Source organism: Microtus oregoni, unplaced genomic scaffold (genome assembly GCF_018167655.1).
Source record: "Microtus oregoni isolate MIOR12 unplaced genomic scaffold, Mior012 000046F_ref0000063, whole genome shotgun sequence".
In the NCBI taxonomy this organism is placed as follows: domain Eukaryota; kingdom Metazoa; phylum Chordata; class Mammalia; order Rodentia; family Cricetidae; genus Microtus; species Microtus oregoni.
The window spans coordinates 2182442-2202509 of record NW_024543220.1 but is presented as its reverse complement, the minus strand read 5'-3'; the positions used below and the strand labels follow the sequence as shown (position 1 = coordinate 2202509).

General features: G+C 40.3%; 1 protein-coding gene across 1 annotated transcript in view; it reads right to left on the bottom strand.

The window, feature by feature from the left end:
• The window catches only part of LOC121435583 (acylglycerol kinase, mitochondrial-like), a 74014-nt gene that overhangs the window by 28811 nt on the left and 25135 nt on the right, over positions 1-20068 (bottom strand). Inside the window, exons 3-6 of the mRNA XM_041635035.1 lie at positions 19996-20035; positions 14644-14723; positions 10004-10079; positions 157-249 (exon numbers count right to left, since the gene is read on the bottom strand). Of these exons, the coding sequence (XP_041490969.1) occupies positions 157-249; positions 10004-10079; positions 14644-14723; positions 19996-20035 (289 nt within the window). The remainder of the gene's footprint in view (positions 1-156; positions 250-10003; positions 10080-14643; positions 14724-19995; positions 20036-20068) is intronic.

Here is a 20068-nt window from a genome sequence, read left to right as displayed (position 1 = left end):
TACAGGAGCAAAGCTTAGGGCTGTATTAGCTGTGAGCAACAGCCCTAAAATAATGAACTCCAACAGTTTCCTTAATTCTTGTCGCCACTGTTCTAGAACTAATTTTTATTCTTATCCCCTTAAAAATGTTCCTGGATGGGGAGGGGAGGATCCTACCTCCTGCAGTGTCCCATCTCCTCCAGCAACGATGATCACATCTGTGTTTTCCATCAGTTCCAAGAGCTTCTTGGCCTGTCCCTCATAATCTGTCTGAAATGTAAAAGAACGCTCTGGTAAATCTGTCACTGTAGGAACACAAGTTCAAAGGATGAAAAGATGAGATACACTGTCTAAAGTTTAAATTGACTCTATTTTCTCAAGAAAATTTTATGAAAACAACTAGGTATGAATTTTTGTACTTTTATACTTTCTGAGTCAGGATTATACTTCAGAAACTATCTACTCAGCTCCTTATTTTAAAAATAAATTCAAGCCCAATAACTTGTTTCAGTGATAGCTAGTCAGCCAGCGGGCTCATTTCCAATCCAGTGTGGCTTCTGTGACACTGGTGACAGGAAGTCAAGTGCACATGCAAATGGGGAAGCAGATGTAATGGAAAGAGCACAGACTGCAGCACCCAAGAGACCCACAGCAAATCTAGGCTCTGCTACTTTTCAGCTGAATGGGCTTAAACTCACTGGATCTTAATTTCCTCATCAATGAATTTCCATGCATCAAGGGAAGGGTAACCAAGGCTTCCTGCACTATTGCTGCACAGCACAATCTAAGGCAGCTAGAAAAGTGTTTGCAACTGGAACTCTGCTAAGGTGATGGAGATTGGTATTTTTCTTTTGTTTGCTATGATATTACAAAAAATGCAGGTGTGTTTTGAAGTTCTCACAGAAGAGTACTTCACCTTCCCATTTTTATAAGAATGCTCATCTCAGATACACGCATACATGTAAATGTACATTTCAGCCACCACCAGGAGTGCATTGATGTGTACGGCCCTGAAGACAAATGCTAAGAGATTAAAGGGCATAAATTCAGTGAAATAGAAATATTACCTCCAATCCAAAACACACTAGACACAACAGCAGGCCAAACCTAAATACTAATCATCAGACGGGATAAAACACCTGTAGTATAATTTGAACTATCTGGGCTTTGTGCCCTGTTCTAGCAGAGAGCTCTGAAGATACAGAAGATCTCCTGTACTCACAGGAAGCGCACCTCACACACCAGACTATGTGCTACAGAGGTAGCTTTGGGAGGATCCCTGGGTGGCTTGGAGATGGGAGCTGGTCACCAGAGAGCAGCAGATGATTTAACGGTTAGAACTGTGAGCTCCTCACCCTGACTTCCAGGGAAGAGAGAGGAGCCCAGGTGAGCTTGTTCATCAGGGCTCAATGATTTCATCTGTGTCGTTTGAAAGAAAATGGCCTTCAAAAGGGGTAGCACTATTAGGAAGTGTGGCTTGTTGGAGGAAATGTCACTGTCAGGTGTTGCGGGAGGTCCTTCTTCTCCTCCAGCCAATAGCCCCTGAGATACCAGCCCATTGGGGCGTGGTCTCTCTCTTTAAAAAAGCGGCCTCTTCCCTCCTTGCTCTCTCTTACTTCCTGCTCTGCTTCCAGTGACTAGACTCCTTCCTGATTGCACAGAGGGCTGTTGTCTGGGATGGTGATCTGTAAGTTTTTTCCCCTTTAAATAAATACCACCTTATTAATCATAACTCCAAACTGCTGTGAAATTGTTTGTGACTTACGCCTTCACCTGGCGCCCAACGTTTGGTTTTAGGACCTCTCCTTCCCCTGCTTGGCTGATGGCCATGAGTTCCGCTTGGTGCAAGCCCTCCCTTCCTCAGCCACGGCCTGTGCCTTGAGGCCTGTGCCTTGAGCTTGGAGCTGGTCATAGACTGGAAATGTCTCCTAACAATCTTTGGAAGTCATTAAGAGTCTTTAACCGGTTTCTCCTAATTTGTGCCTTTTGCGTTTTAATTTTCTCTAACCCTATTCTGTAACCTAGGTAATTAATAGAGTTTCCTCTTTGAATCTTTTCAGGGGCAATTTGTAATCCCCACCTAGGCAAGACTTTCTTTTAAGGACTTCCAAAGATTGTTAGGAGACATTTCCAGTCTACGACCTGCTGTTGAGAAAACACCTGATCTAATAGTTCATTTAAACAAAACCTTAGATGGTGATAAAGATTTGAATAGTCCAAGAAAACTGACAGCTGAAGCAGAAAAGGAACTGACAATGATTGAGGAAAAATTACAGGAGGCACATGTGGATAGGGTGAACCCAAATCTTAGCTGCATCCTACTCATATTGCCTTCCAGAATTTCTCCTACAGGGATTCTAATGCAGAGGGAAGATATTATTTTAGAGTGGATATTTATACCTAATAAACCAAGTAAAAATATTAAAAACTAAATGGAAAAAGTCTCTGAATTAATTATAAAAGGTAAGCTGAGACTTCGTCAACTAGCAGGTATAGACCCAGCAGAAATTATAGTGCCTTTTACTACTGAAGAAATAAAAAAGTTATGGGAAGACAATGAACCGTGGCAAAGAGCTTGTGCTAATTTTTTGGGAGAAATTAATAGCAACTATCCCAAAAGTGGTAGACTTAACCTCACAAAGAGAACTTCTTGGATTCTTCCTAGAATTGTACGTGATGCTCCAATAACTGGAGCCCGTACGTTCTATACTGATGCAAATAAATCAGGGAAAGCAGGTTACAAGTCAGATGAATTGAGTAAGGTGGAACAAAGCCCTTATAATTCTGTCCAGAAGGCAGAATTATATGCCATTCTTATGGTGCTAAGGGATTTTAAAGAACCTCTTAATATAGTTACAGATTCACAATATGCAGAAAGAGTTATTTTGCATATTGAAACCGCTGAACTTATACCAGATGACACAGAGTTGACTTCATTGTTTATCCAGGTACAAGACATAATCAGGAATAGGCTTTGTCCGATGTATATAACACACATCCGGTCTCATACAGGTCTGCCTGGTCCTCTAGCACAAGGCAACACTGAGATTGATCAATTATTGATTGGAAGTGTGTTGCAGGCCTCAGAATTTCATAAGAAGCATCATGTCAATAGTAAAGGCCTAAAGAAAGAATTTTCCATTACTTGGCAACAAGCTAAGGACATTATAAAGAAATGTCCTACTTGTTCTTTCCATAATCAAACACCGTTGCCAGCAGGGAGTAACCCAAAGGGTACTAAGAGAAATGAAATCTGGCAGATGGATGTGTTCCACTTTATGGAATTTGGTAAATTAAAATATGTACACCACACCATAGACACATATTCAGGTTTTCAATGGGCTACTGCCCTGGGCTCAGAAAAGGCTGATTCAGTAATCACACATTTATTGGAAGTTATGGCCATCATGGGTATACCTGCACAAATAAAGACAGATAATGGTCCAGCATATGTATCTAAGAAAATGAAACGCTTTTTTTATTATTATAATATAAAACACATTACAGGTATACCAAATAATCCTACAGGTCAGGCAGTTATAGAAAGATCAAATTGTACTATAAAGGATATGCTGAACAAACAGAAAGGGACCGAAAATACCCCCAGAAATAGATTACATAATGCTTTATTAACCTTGAATTTTCTTAACGCTAATGAGAAAGGAACGACAGCAGCAGAAGGACATTGGATAATGGAAAAGTCTGCTGAACTAAATCAACCGATTTATTTCAAAGATGTGCTGACCTCTCAATGGAAGCCAGGAGATGTGCTACATTGGGGAAGGGGTTTTGCTCTTGTTTCCACAGAAGAAAAATTGTGGATACCATCAAAATTAATAAAGTTTCGATTTGAAGAGGAGAAACCTCTTGGAAAGGAGAAATGACAGCTCATCCACAATGATGATATTTATACAAGTGGTAAGAAAAACATATAGAATGGGGGCAGGGTTCTCTTCTTATCTCTGCAGGAAAACACTCATCTTCAGAAAATTCAAGGAACCCTGGATATTTGAATACTGACAGATGGAAACTATTTACCACCCAATAAGAATCAGCAAGTAAATAAAATAGGTCTCGTAAGTAAAATTATTCTACTCTTATCTTTAAATATGTATTAATGTGCATTTATTTATAAATATATAGAGCTGGTTTTGAAGTTGGACTATGGCTCAGTACCTCTCCAATTCCAAGCCTGTTGGTAAGAGAAAAACCCAGAGTTTCTGGAGTTTCTGTCTCATGTCAAGAGCCATGATATGGGACAGCAAGAAATATGAGTTTAGAAAACATCTTTGCTTTTCTTCATATCTATTATACTTTTCATTGAATATATCTATCATGCCTTTCATTGAATATATATGTATATATGTCTATATATGTCTATATGATTAATGTTTAAGTTTTTCACAATGAACAATGAGTTTTTCCTGAAGTGACATTTGAAGTTTCCAGGAAGAAGATGGGGCCCCATAACAACAACTCCACCTGGTTGATATGACGTCATGATACTGATAGTGCTACTACAAGACCTGTTTTGGGTACCAGCTGCACAAGACAGTTCCAACTTGGTTAGCTGAAATGGTGCACATCTTATACAACATTTTGGCCAGACCTGCACAAAATACTCAGAGACTATTTGCAATTTTAAAAGACATTGATCTTGAAATTTAACCATCATTTTACTTTCACAGGATCCCCCAGAAAGAACGTCGACCCCATAACAGCTGGAAGTAATTCTAGAGGACGACGTCCCCTCTCCCAGTAAAGTTTGCCCTTGGGTTTAGGGACATCATTTAGGGGTTGATTATAATTAGTATACGTTTGACGGTTGGGGGAGGAATTTTATAAGCTCAGGGATCATTTGAAAAAAAAAAGACAGATAATGGGATGATGGTATGATGATTGGTACATGTTGGTACACGTGAGTTATTGTTTTGAGTCAAATATATTGGTATCGATTCTTATATATTGATACAAAGTGAAATTATATTGACTATTGTATGCATGCATGTTTCCACCTCTGTTTAAAACAGTTTTATGTATTGACATATATTGTATTGATATATATATATATTGTATATATTTACATTTGCAGTGTACATTTCTACCTCTGATTAAGATACTTATATAATGTTTGTGTATTGATATATATTTACCATACTGCAATGTATATTTGTACATTGTTTATATTTGGAGGTCATTGTCCTCATTTGTTTCACAGTCGTTTATTGTCTTAGTCTTTAAAGTTAGATAGATATTGAGAATTATATAGATCAATAGTCATCTAAGTTTGTCATTTATAATTAGACTAATCAGGTTCTCTAGATATATAGAGATTATACTCAGTATGGATAGATAATCTTCAACCTCTTCAAAGAGCTGTAGAAAATGGCCTTTAATCTAACTCAGAGTTTCGTGATAGTGAAACACAATTGCTCTTGGCAGCACCAATCTTTTCCCGAGAGAATGTTGAGCACCAAAGACACTCCACCTGGAGCCTATCTTTTTGGCTGAACTGGTCTTTGGGCAAAGAAATGCCCATACCTCAACCACTGACAGAGATACAAAATATCCATGAATGGAAAAAACAGGACTGTCATGTCTGGAAGCAGAGCAGGAAGTAAGAGAGAGACCTTTTTCTCAAGCCTCACTCAGTGTGACAGTCAGTCTACTTCCTGTTGCTCTGAGTCAAGATGTGGGACTCTCAGCTCCATGTCTCCTGTGCCGCCATGCTTCCCTTCATGATCATAAAGGACCAACCTCTGAAAATGTAAGTGAGCCACCCTCAACTAATGTTTTCTTGATAAGAGTTGCGTTGGTCACTGTGTCTCCTCACAGCAATAGTAAACCCTAGACTTCATCCATGAGCTCCACACAGGAACTCCTACACGTACATTTATGTCAAGAGAAATTATGCACAAACAGTAAAATGTTAGTACTCTGGGTGAAGTAGATAAATATATATGTTTTGTTTTTGTAACTCGTTTTGCATATCCAAACTTTTTTCCAAATAAAACTTAATATAAAAGATAAGAAATCAACCTTTCAAAAACTAATAATTTCAACTAAACTAATAAGAAGAAAATATTAATATTTCTACTAAGATTAAAATTTCTAATACCTATTTTCTGAATATGTAAGATAAATCACATAATAGTTTTCATATGTAATTGCTGAGTATCTTAAATTAGAAAAATCATAGGCTTTTCGTATTGAGAAATTTTTTTTTGCCTATCTTTTTTTTTCTTTTTTTTTTTTTATTGAGAAAAGGAAAAAAAAGTATCCGCCTCCTCCCAGCCTCCCATTTCCCTCCCCCTCCTCCCACCCTTCTCCCCCTCCCCCCACTCCTCCCCCTCCCTCTCCAATCCAAAGAGCAGTAGGTTCCCTGCCCTGTGGAAAACCAAGGTCCGCCCCCCTCCAACCATGTCTAAAAAGGTGAACATCCAAACTGGCTAGGCTCCCACAAAGTCAGAACATGAAATAGGATCAAAACCCCGTGCCATTGTCCTTGGCTTTTCATCAGCCCTCATTGTTTGCCATGTTCAGAGAGTTCGGTTTTATCCCATGCTTTTTCAGTCACAGTCCAGCTGGCCTTGGTGAGCTCCCAATAGATCAGCCCCACTGTCTCAGTGGGTGGGTGCACCCCTCGTGGTCCTGATTTCCTTGCTCATCTTCTCCCTCCTTCCGCTCGAGAAATTTTTAAATTTGTTTGGTCTGAAGATGTCATTATAGGTACGAAGGAAACTGTCCTTTCTTGTTAAAACATATACAGTCAAATGTTTAGGGAAAAAATGTGACAGTGTTTTATTTACATCAGAGAATGCACCTACTCTGTGAGGATGGTTGGTGAAGACATGGGCCACACAACCGTCACCTCAACCTAACATGTGAGTGGGGCCATCAGAAGTATGCTCTACCCAATCCACTAAGGATTCCTGAGGAGACTAACACCGACTGTTGACCAACAAGATCCTGATCAGGAAATCAATATCTGAGCTAAGGCGCTAAGTCCTAATGCACAGCTAGCAGAGAAATGGGTTTACACATATAAGCAGTTGGCAGGAGAGAGGGCTCAGTCACTAAAAGCTGAGGTCCACATGCAAAATCTACCAACATAACAAACGTTTATGGACCAAATTGTCTTTAAACTGTCTTGTGTTTATTCTTTGAGAATTAATCATCTCAAGAAATAAACATAAAAAGCAGACAAAACTGTCTATAGAAATGGGCAAATGCACAATCATGCTAGGAGATTTGCAACTCCGTGACAGGATAGCTTAAAGTTATTATTATCAATAAAAACAAAATAAAAAAATTAAAAAGGGGGAAGAAAAGTTTGCAGTACACAGTGAACAGACTTGGATGCAGGTCATAAACAGAACACAATTTATCAGTTGATATGAATTACTCTTAGGCATGCACAGAACACTCATAAAAACAGACACAAACACCAATCCCAATAAGCTTTAAGATCCTGAACTTATATAGAATATGTCTTTGACAACGATGCAGATAATTCAGAAATCATTGACAAAATGATAACCAGAAAAACTTAGATCTAGAAATTAAATAGCTCAAAGGCCAACTAAAAATCACAATGGAAATGAGAATATATTAGAAATGATAATGAAAGAACTGTGTCAGAGGTCATGGATACATGAATGAAGCAACAGAGTTTAGAGCTTTAAATACATATTGGGGGGGGATAAAATCAACCCATGAGAGCAACACAACAGAGAACAGAAAAACTAAATACATACATACGTACAAACATAACTGAAGAAAATAATTTTTAAAGAAAGACAGAAATGAACCAACCTTGTCAGTGAGAAAATCAACAGGCAAACTGGATCTTGAGCAGGAACTAATTAAACTGAAAACCATCTTGGGGACTACAGAGCAGACGCAGCTAAGGTGGGGGGTGAAGTGGACACCACACAAGCTACAGAAAGTTAAGAGATGAGAGGAGCACATTACGGACAACTGGATGACAACTGACTTGAAGACCAAGGAGAAGGAATGAATTCCCTGAAGAACGTACACTGCCCAAGAGAAACAGAACTTCCGCACTGGCTGTACTATTTGGAAAGCCATGCAGTGTCTCCCCTCAGCAAAGCTCCAGGCCCAGAGTTTACCCGAGAGTGTCATCAAATGATAAGGAACTACTATTGGTCTTACAGCATCACCCTCAGGGCTCTCATCCCTAGACTGCGGCACATATAGATGCTCATGAAAATGGTTTCTCCTTTCTCCTGACCCCAAAGGCAAACAACTATAAGATCAAGCCTGACAAGTTAGAAAAGAGAATTCAGAAGTGAATGGCCAGTTACATGACATGACCTTCTAATGACCTTCTAATTGCTAAGAGACACTCAAAGTGTAATTTAGGAATAGAATACTATCAGTCCAGTCAACACTCTAGGATGGAGAAGGAGGGGCTTAGGAGTTGTCACCACTAATTAAGGAGCTAGTGCTAACTGGTGGCTTCTCAGGAAGAAAGAGATAAGTTGTCATTAAGGGGCGGTCCCTGGTAGGTCCACTACACTCCAATGGAGGGCAGCAAACAATCCACTGAATTATTATTATTATTATTATTATTATTATTACTATTTTGGTTTTTTTCGAGAGAGGCTTTCTCTGTAGCTTTGGAGCCTGTCCTGGAACTAGCTCTTGTAGACCAGGCTGGCCTCGAACTTATAGAGATCCGCCTGCCTCTGCCTCCCGAGTGCTGGGATTAAAGACTTGCACCACCACCACCCAGCTATTGAATTTTTTTTTTTTAACTTATTTCTTTATTAAGGATTTATTGAATTTTTTTTAAAGATATAAAAAAGAAGGGATTAAGGATCTAGAAGGTACAATAGAGGGACAGATCTGAGATGAGTTGGGGAAGGAGTAGGGGATGAGAATTATCAAAATACATTATATGAAACTCTCAAAGAATTAATAAAATACTCTTAAAAACAGTACTTTAGCAAGGAGGCATATATGCAAGTGTCTAGAGGGAAGAAATGGAAGGTGGAAATGATGCAATCATATTATAATTTCAAAAATAATTTAAGAAGAAATAAACCCAGGTTTGAAACACTGGAGGGAGCAGGGGCTGACGAGATGGCTCAGCAGTAAAGTGCACCTGCTGCTCTTCCTGCAGATCTGGTTTGAGTCCTAGCGTCCACATGGTGGCTCACAACTGTCTATAGCTGCAGTTCCAGGGAACACAACATCCTCTTCTGGCTTCTGCAGTCACTAGGCGTGTATGTAGTGTACGTACGTACACACAATTCTCTTTAATTATTTAAAAATAAATATAGCAGAAAGCTGGTTTGGACTAAATGCTCACCCCACACATACATACATATGCCACCTGAAGTTCACCAAAATACCTTCTATAGATACAAGGTATATGTGCAATGCACAAACATAGAACGAATTCTCCTTAATTAAAAATAACAGGTGGTTTTGAATAAATGTACTCCCCCCACACACAAACACAAACGCCATTTGAAGTTCACCATAATGGAAACCTGAGACAGAATCTAAAATTTACAATTTCTCCTAAGTCATGTTGCCTAAAATCTCAAAACTCTAATGATTTACTTTTTAAAATTCCCAGTCACTAATAATTCTTTACAAGGAAGAAAATGTTTACCTGCTAGTGGAACTACGAAGAAATTAAACCAGTTAAACTGTACGGCTTTGTATTTTGGGGAACACACTCTGACAACTAAGAGATAACTCCACCTGCTGCCTCGCAGATGGAAAGTATAGGGTCCCCACACACCCATGTGAGCCCGTGCTCCACACACCCATGTGAGTTGTATTCCACACACTCATGTGAGCCTGTGCTGAAATGAAAAGCAGACAAAGTCAGGAGAAAAGAAAGCTTCTTTGAGTAATTAGTAAAACAAGACATAACATTGATTTTCTTCTTGTCTTAAATGGAAACCTGACTTCTGTTTAGAAAGTAAGAGCAAAGGACACATGAGAGGTGGCCTTGTGCAAACAAAGACTTGAGAGTCTTTCTCACCTTGACAACCGTCACATCCATGCCAGACAGGTGTAAAATTGGGGCAGCATTTTTCTCAAATAGAGCTCTGGCTTTGCTGTAGACAAAGAGGGGGGAAAAAAAAACCACAATTATTTAATACACATTCTAAAGCTGAGAATACAATTTAACCATGTGCCCTAGAGAACACAGACTTGATTTGTTCAAGAATAGGAAGTTCACAGTGAGTTCCCATAGGTAGAAAAACAGATTGTCCCTTGTCTCATACAATCAGCTTGTATACATTTGGGATGCTACATTCTCTAGACAAACAATCAACAGTCAAACAACAAAGCCTGACCCCCTCAGAACTCCCATGGCAGGCCCAGCAGAGAAGAGAACGGACGGACACAGGGCTGGCCTGCAGACCTGGCTCTCAGAGCACATGTGCTCTCCTGCAGTTGACCATACTCTAAAGGGAATAGAGGTATTTACTGCAACATTAGTGATAGGGCCCAGGGCAACAAAACAGACTCACTTAACCCTTTACTAATCAGTTTGCTCTTCTGGGAAGAGACACACCGTTTTTAAAGTTTAAACACTATGGGTCATCCCAAATCGAGAAAGATAAAGAGTTTTTTCCATGACAGCTGAGTTTTTGCTAGGAAAGGAAGCATCAAAGTTATCCCTTAGGATGGATGACTAACAAGGATAACTAACAAGGAGCTGGTCTACATCTCCCAAGCACAGACGCCATCTCTGTTCCTCTAGCACTTGATACATCTGTCCATCAACAGTGCTTTCAATGCATGATGAGGACAGCTTTCACCCTGTCTTTAGCACAAGACAAGAAACTTGCAAAAACAGTTACCAGTCCTTAGTAATTCTTGAATCCTCCAACTTCTAGGAGGGGATATTCAAAGGTATTTACTAAGTATCTGATGAATTAGTGTAAGAATGAATCTGAATAAATCCCCACATGTAGGGAGATGAATTCTGAGGAAAGGCAAAGATGATTGCGATATCGTACTGGCTGTAATATCTTACAGTTAGAGGAATCATCAAGCAGCCTTGGATGGCTTTGTGCATTTCTCATGAGCATCATTCCATCAGTGCAATCTCGTCCAATCCAGGTCAAGATTCAGAAACAGTCTAGGGCTCAGAGGCAGAAGTAGCAGAATGTCTCTTTGCATGAATGGTAGATTTGAAATCAAATAAATGTCAAAATATATCAACTAGTTGGCCAGTCTTTTACCCTGGCATTTTCAACTATCACACATGCACACAGTATTAAAACATCTCACTACTACCTACATATTTACTTAGCTCTTTTCCTAAAACAGTTTCCTTAAAAACGAGTGATGTATACCTTACCTTTCTTAAGAATATTTGTATGAGAAATACAAAGGCAGCTAAGGAGGAGCACTTAAGGGCTGAACACAGAACAAATTCGCCATCTTTACTGAAAGCAAAACCACAAATTGCACACAAAAGGAAGATTATCAGCAACTTCAATGGAAGCTGAAAAGACTGCACAAGATTCCACAAGAACCATCAAGGCTCTAAGTGGGAACAAAAGCAAGTTCAATATTTGCCACCTTTCCTGGTGCTGAATAATTATCAGTAGGAACATAAAAAGCTACATGGAAATGAGTCCCCTCTTCCCCTCCACCCCTTCTGCACCATAACAAAAGGAGAAGCTGGGGACATTGTGAGGGATGCCTTCACTGCTGGAATGATAAGAACAGAACAGCGGGGAGTGGATCAGACCATCCCCTAAAAGCAGAACTCTGGTCTCAATCTGTCAGATCAATCACACCAAATCTGTAGTCTCTATGAGCTCCAGAGAAAGGACTCGAACATTTGCTGTTTATTTACATCTTTACATGAGGTCACAGGTTCAGAAAACCTCTAAAATAAGCAAAGACTTTTCTCCAATTGAAAAACACATGCTGCCAGTAAGAAATACATTATTCATTATATAATTAAGGGTGCACTACCACCAGGCCTGAATAAAAACTTTATGTACTTACAGCAATTTCTAGACTCAGGCCGACACAAGATAATTCCTCTTTAATGTATTATTTATTAACACTAAACACACAGTTATCTTATTTCTTAAGGTTCTCCTGAAGTTTTAAACCAGTCCCACAGAACAAGATAGCTGCGCAATAAATTATACATTGTATTAGTGCATGGACATGATGACAAAAACCGTGCCATTAAATAGTAAAAGCTTTGAAACAAAAGGAGCTGGAGAGTTTCAGAGCAACTGTGTCCTACATGCATGTGGAGATATACCTTGTTATAGGAAGAAACGCACTCAGGAAAGGCCATCTGTGGCAGCATCTTAACCTGCCTTTAGATAAAGTATTATACTTGCAAACAAGAATCTGCTTTAACTTCAAAAATGTAAATCGGGGCTGGAGCGAAGGCTCAATAGCTAACGCTGCCTGAACAAGCTCAAGTGTGAAGATCTGGAGTTCTGATCCCAAAACTCACATAAGTGCCCAGTGGGTGTGATGGCAGCCAGGCCTCTGAAGACAGGGCTGGGATCCCCACAGCAGACATATTGGCAAGCTCTGAGTTTGATTGAGAGACTTTGCCTCAATGAATAAAATGGAAGAGCAACTGAAGACAGTCCCTACATCAACCTCAGGCCTCTATAAACATGTGCACACATGTGCCCACACATATGCAGGCACACACACACACATGAACACACGTATGTTTATGTTCATGTAGTTATATATAAGATGTAAGAGGGACCTAAATCATCTATAAAAAATTAAGTTTGTTGGGCTGGAGAGATGGCTCGATGGTTAAGAACACTGGCTGCTCTTCCAGAGATCCTGAGTTCAATTCCCAGCAACCACACGGTGGCTCACAACCATCTATAATGAGATGTGATGTCCTCTTCTGGCATAAAGTCAATAGAGCTGCCATATACATAAATAAATATATAAATACATCTTTAAAAATTAAATTTGTAAATATAAAATAATGTGGCCTAGGGAAAAAAGCAAAACAGCAGAAAAAAGCCAAACAACAAAAATCCCACTTCTAAGGAAGGAAGAACTTACAATAGTCAATTCTATCTTAAGGAAACTGCCAAAACTCTGTCACCAGAAACTGAAGGTTTCTAAAGGACAAGCACAACAGGCAGCTACCTTTAAAGAAAGTGAAGGGGCCATGGAAGAAATCTTGGGAGAAGTGAGAGTGTGAGGTGGAGAACATTCTGAACCCAGCCAGACACTGGCAGCAGCAGACAGTCCCCAGGACTTTCTATAAACAATAACACTCAGAAGCACCATCCCACTTAACAAAATAAAAAAGACATCTGTGTTCTACATACTAACTCTTACAGTCTGTGTTTGGTTTTGTGTCTCTTTTGTTGTTTAGTTTTATAGCTAAGTAAACTGAAAATTTACGTGGCTGAGTCACTCGGAATATTCTAGAAGCAGAACAAAACACACACACACACACTGAACTCTCTGCTTCCTTCACCAGGTCACAGTGACTGATGGACTGGGTATTTCAGCTGTGCTGTTTAAGGACCTAGCAATATGATTTATTACTGATGTGAAACCCGGTGTTTATGAAGAAGGGGAGAGGCGTGAGAAAGCCTAGCAGGAGTCTATTAAGCAAGGTTAATCTACATAATCAGGCACAATTTACAGAACGGGTGCATACACCACTTAGTGTGGAGTCAAGCTCAAGCTTCCCCAAAAGATCATACATATCCCCCAAATTGACTTTGAGGCCCCTGCTCCTTTTTGCTCCATTTGCCTGGACATTTAAAACCTGACCCTAACTACTCATTACCAATGTCATGTGACTTCAATTTTATAGCATCCAACCTAATAAATATTCACAAATTACTCAAGACTCAGCACAACTGATCTAGACACTGGGAAAACAATAGGCATCATTTTTTTCCTCTTCTATTCTTTCATTCTATTTTATAAAATATAAATCTTAAATTGCTTTTTTCCAAAATGGTCAGTGTCTTTGTATTGATCTCCCCAACCGCCTAACTAACACTGTACACTTTCTTTTTTCTGTTCTGCATTTTCCCCTCACTTATAATCACTTTGATTCCTCCGCACCCTCTCCTCGCCTTCACAGTACCCCTCCATTTCATTGAGTACACACGGCCAAGAAAGACAGCATTGTAAACAAAAGCCCAGCTTTCCTCACACTGAATTCCCTCCGCACAATCCCTTTGTACATCAGTTACTGAGGCACACGGTCTTTCTTCTCCCTATCACTGCCCTATTGGCAGCATCCTCGTTTGGGAATAAAGAACATGCTGCTCCAGGACCAGCTGAGGATTCCCTTCTCTGGAAAGAGCACACTGTCCTCCTGAGTCCACAGTGCTCATGGTCATCTCTACATCTTTGTCTATGGTGACAGCCTGACACCATTAGTAAAGCAGGGCGACAATCGTTCCCAAGAGGATCACTCCCAAGCTGACACAAAGCCTCGGTGTTTGTTGAAGGTCAGACCACCTATGGTTACTTGACAGGAACCTGTTACTTCTACTTTGAGAGTAACTCCTGTGGCTGTGAAGTATTGGTCCCAGTCATTCTGGTCCTACACAGCCTAACCACCTGCCTGTGTGGGGATTTTATCTTTTGTCTTTAGAAACACTGAGTACAGAAAGTCACAAGCTGAAATACCCTTTGCAGGCCGCAGGATTGAGAAAGACTGTGGCTTTCTTCACTTGTGCATTGGGAGGAATGAGCTGGTTGCCAAACACCTGAAAGGGAAAAGAGGAGTTTTCAATTAAATGCCCTTTATTAAGCCAAATAAATGAATAATTATCATGTATTAATTATCACATACATTTTTTTCATCCCCAAAGAATTTACTTCTGGCCAAAGAACAAAAGCTCATTCATGATCTCCATAACAGAACCACCACAGGCAACGTAACACAGGGACACAGCTATTCAGTGACAGTAAGACATTTTACGTTAGGATAAAACCTTGCTTCACTTACCAGAGGCAGTGTCTTCTAGAAAATATTGCTGACTTTATTACAAGCATACAACGTGCAAGGCCACAGGCTATGAGAAGGGAAGTTTAACCCATGTAGCTTCAGTTTTCAGTGGACAATCCTTTCTCTTCCAGTTCATTACTAAAACTTATCCTTCCCCACCCCTGTCAAATCTATGTTACCAGTGAATTTTCACATCTGCATACACAAAAGAAACCCATTACTCAAGCCTTTTCCACTCCACTGGTCTAAGGCTGAGTGGACTCAAAAAGCAGAGAAGTAAATGTGAGCATTCAAACTGGCAACAGGACGGCAGCTCAGACTGTGCTGTCTGGAGCGGAGAGCTGGGGAGAAGAACGATAGGAAGAGCAGAAACGTGAGCTGGGCAGTGGTGGCGTACACCTTGAATCCCAGCACTTGGGAGGCAGAGGCAGGTGGATATCTGTGAGTTCAAGACCAGCGTAGTCTACAAACTAAGTTCCAAGACAGCCAGGCTGTTACACAAAGAAACCCTGTCTCAGGAGGGGAAGAAGAAACAAAGCTGGTCTATGACAGCAGAATTCTAGAAGAGAATTAAAAAGTAAAGATTAGAGAAAAAAGGTATAAAAAGATACTGTATTAAATAACTCACTCTAAATCTACCACCTTCCTGGTTGTCCATTCTTGCTTCTAAATAAACACCCTCTGAGCTGAGGAGAGGCCTCAGTGGGGAAAGGAAGAATAAAGCGCTTGTTGTGCAAGTCTAAGGAACTGAGCTCAATCCCCAGCATCCAGGTAGAAAGTGGAGAGTGTCAATGTAGTCTACAGCCCCAGAGCTGGGAGGTGAACAGGCAGGTCCTAGGGGCAGCGGGTCTGGCTGGAACAGCAAGCTCTGAGTTCAGTAAGAAACAATGAATTGGAAATTAGGTGGGAAATCTACTGAGGATGACATACCAATCCCAACTTCTGGCTCACAGAGACATAAGTGCACAGACATGCACACACACACACACACACTTTCCAAATGCTTCAAAAAGATATTTTCTTTACAAAAAACTACCTGGCCCATCATCATTTCTGTTTTTTTTTTTTTTTTTTTTTTTTTTTGGTTTTTCGAGACAGGGTTTCTCTGTGGTTTTGGAGCCTGTCCTGGAACTAGCTCTTCTAGACCAGGCTGGTCTCGAACTCACAGAGATCCGCCTGCCTCTGCCTCCCGAGTGCTGGGATTAAAGGCGTGCGCCACCACCGCCCGGCTTTCTGTTATTTTTTTACTCTTACTCAGATTGACATTTTGCTGCTAAATCCCAAATATCATTTTGTTCCGTTAAACTCCATTCTAGAATTCCAGCAGGAAAAAAGCAACTAAGCCAGCTGTGGTGGTCTGAATAAAAATTGCCCCCATAGACTCACAGGAAGAGGAATTATATACGCCAGCGTCAATTAAATGGTTTCCTTTATAAGTGTTATCTTCATTATGATGTTTCTTTACAGCAAAAGAAACGCTAAGACAGAAGTTGGTACCAGGAGTGGGGTATTCCTGTGATCAGCCTGACAATATTTTTGCCTTGAGGAATATGTAACACTTGGACTCTGGACTCAAAAAGTGATTGGACATTTTAAGTGGGGCTTAGCGGGCCATACTAGTAGAAGAATGGAAGAAAATGGTGCTGAGGGTGATATGAACTATGGGGGCTAGCTCAAGAGGTTTCAGAGGACAAGAATTTTAGTATGTGGCCTAGAGATTGTTTTGTGATATTTTGGTGAAGAATGTGGCTGTTTTCTGCCCTTGACCAAAAACTCTGCCTGAGGCTAAATTAATGAATTATGGATTAACAGTTTGGCAGAGGAGGACATTTCCACACAAATTAGCATTACCATGTTGTGTGGCTATTAGTGGCTAGTCTTATGTAGATCTATAATGAAAAGGACAAGTTAAACAAGAAAAAATACAAAATGTGAAGTTGAAGGAGAAAAGCAGCACCAGGACGTGTAAACAGATAAAAAAGCCTGATGCTTAATGGAATACAGGGAGTGGTAACCTCAGAACAAGACCCTGCCTAGCTAAGCTTCCAACATGTGAACAGTGAAAAGGAATTAAAGAAAAGCTTAGGGTCAGGTGTGGTGGCACACACCTTTAATCCTAATACTGGGGAAGCAGAGGCAGATGGGTTTAAGAGTCCAAAGCCAGCCTGGAATACAGAGTAAGTTCCAGAACAGTAAACTTAGATAGTGAAGGAAAGTATTGAAAACTGAAAGCTGGTGAAAATGTATTTGAACAAAGGGGATAATTGTTTGAACTTGGCAGTTCTTGGTTGCACAGTTCTGGTTTTAGAGTTAAGCATAGAAGAAATGGGTATGGATCTCCCTTCTCGATTAAGGAAAGGTGCTGAAGCCAGGCATGCCAGGGTATCCCTATACGGAAGTCTAGAAAGGCCATTGTGTGAAGCTGTAAAGGTGAAGCCTGGATTGCCTTGGAAACCCCAAGATGTTGGAGATGCCAGAGCTGTAAGATACCTGCCAAGAAAGGTGCTAACAGGAAGCAGAACCAGCCCAAGAGAAAACAATGTGATAGAGTCAACAAAGCTGAAAAGATCTGAAGAGCACTTTGGCATCATGCATGGAAATGTGGAGTTTGGAGTTTACCAGCTGGTTTTCAGTCTTACTGTGGTCCCGTATTTCCTCACTATACTACCTTTCCTCCATTTTGGAATGGGAATGTATATCCTGTGCCATTGCATGTTACACGTATGTAATCTACATTTTTTTAAATTTTGATTTTACATGGGCTTATAGTTAAGAGATTGCCATGAGTATCAGAGACTTTGGACTGTGGACTTTCAGACATAGTTGAGACTGTGATAGACTACAGGACTTTTGAAGTTGGACTAAATGCACTTTGCACTATGATGCAGCTACAAGCCTATGGGGGCTAGGGCATGGAATACAGCGGTCTGAATGAAAACGGCACCCACAGACTGATAGGATAGGGCATTATTGAAGATGTGACCTTGTTGGGGGAGTGGGCTTTGAGGTTACAGATGCTCAATCCAGGCCCAGCATGGTGATCTCTTTCTATTGTCTGATCCTCTCTTCCTACTGTCTGTCCACCCAGATGTAGAACTCAGTCAGCTACCTCTCCAGAATCATGTCTGTCTGAGTGCTGCCTTGCTTCCTCTCTCTCCTTCCCTTCTCCCCTCTCCAATTTACTCAGGAGATCTTGTCTTTTTCTACTTCTCATGTGGATTAGATCCACCTATGTTTCTCTTAGGGTCCTCATTGTTGTCTAGTTTCTCTGAGATTGTGAATTGTAGGCTGCTTTCCTTTGACTTATGTCTAAAAGCCACTTATGAGTGAGTACATACGATATTTGTCCTTCTGGGTCTGGGTCACCTCACTCAATATGATGTTTTCTAGATCATCCATTTGCCTGCAGATTTCAAGCTGTCATTACTTTTCCCTGCTGTGTAGTACTCCATTGTGTAAATATACCACATTGTCCTTATCCATTCTTCAGTCAGGGGGCATTTAAGTTGTTTCCAGATTCTGGATATGACAGACAATGCTGCTATGAACGTAGTTGAACACATGTCCTTGTGGTACAATTGAGCTGTATGAGTTTGCACTCTCACCAGCAATGCAGAAGTGTTCCCTTTATCCCAATTCTCTCCAGCATAAGTTGTCATCAGTGTTTTTGATCTTGGCCATTCTTATAGGTGTAAGATGGAATCTCAGAGTTGTTTTTATTTGCATTTCTATGATGGCTAAGGATGTTGAGTATTTCCTTAAGCGTCTTTTAGCCATTTCAGATTCCTCTGTTGAAAGTTCTCTGTTTAGCTCTGTACCCCATATTTTTATTGGATTATTTGTTCTTTTGACGACCAATTTCTTGAGATCTTTAAAAATCAGCCCTCTTTCTGATGTCAATAGTTACCTTGATTTTATCATTAAGTATTGTATGCATGTACTAGAGTATCATACTGAGACTCATGAACAAGTATAAAAATATTGTGTCAATTAAAAAACAAGCCAAAATCTTATTTTTGGGGAGAGGGTCTCATAGTACAGTTCAGACTAGCCTGAAACTAATTTTGAACCCAAGAGGTAAGCTCATGGCAATCCTCCTGCCTCAACTTCCAAAAAATTGGAATTATAGTTTTAAACTACCATGCTGATCTTTAAAAGAAAATTTAAAGTTTATTTAAATTGATTTTTAAATAACTCTAAGCTTTACTAGATGATCTAACTGTGCAGAAAGAAAATCAAATTCTTAGAGCATATTTAGAACCAAAGAAGGATTTATTAATAGTATCTATTGAAGTGAAAACACTTCAGAAACAAACATGAGGTCTGCCACCCACTTCTACTAAATGTGTTCTCTTTGTCATTTTAACTTTCACACATCTCTTTAGATATTTCTGACGTCATAAGCTTAAATGGCATAGAACAAAAAGGCACTGAGTCACAGAACTCTATCTGCAGGGTATAAACTACACATTGGGAAGAGAGCAAACCAGGGTCTTAAATCTGAAAGGTTTGCAATTCAACTATCATCGCCACAGTCAGAGAAACGATGCTACAGCAGAATCCCAGGGAACTGGAGAGCAATGCAACGTCATGGATCAGCCATGTCAGGGAGACGGGCTTTAAAAGGAAGAGTAAACAATTTTAACAAGACTTGGCTCTCAGAGCAACATCTGCTCTGAACCGTTATCCCTGGGGGCGATTCAATCAGGAATGATTCAGGCTTTAGCCAGATCTTCAGGGGTAACTGCAACAGGCACCAATTCCCAGCTCTTCAGCCAGTCCAGTTATGTGTTCTTGGGGTGATCCAGAAGTAAACAAGTCTAAAAGGGTGGGTGTCAGAACCGCTCTTCACCAGACGGCTGACTTCCCCCATCCTACTCAGAACTGGCTGACAGCCTGACCCATCTGGAGGTGGAGGAAGAGTCAAACTACACTGATGCAAGACCCCAGGTGAGTCCCTTGGAGGAGCTGTCTCTCCTGCACCATGGAGATAAGGGACGACTTAATTTTATCACAGGAAATGGCATTACCTGAGCTTCTTGACAGGCTGCTCTTCTTAGCAGGTTATCACTATCAAAGCAAACAAAAGAGACCCAGCATTAG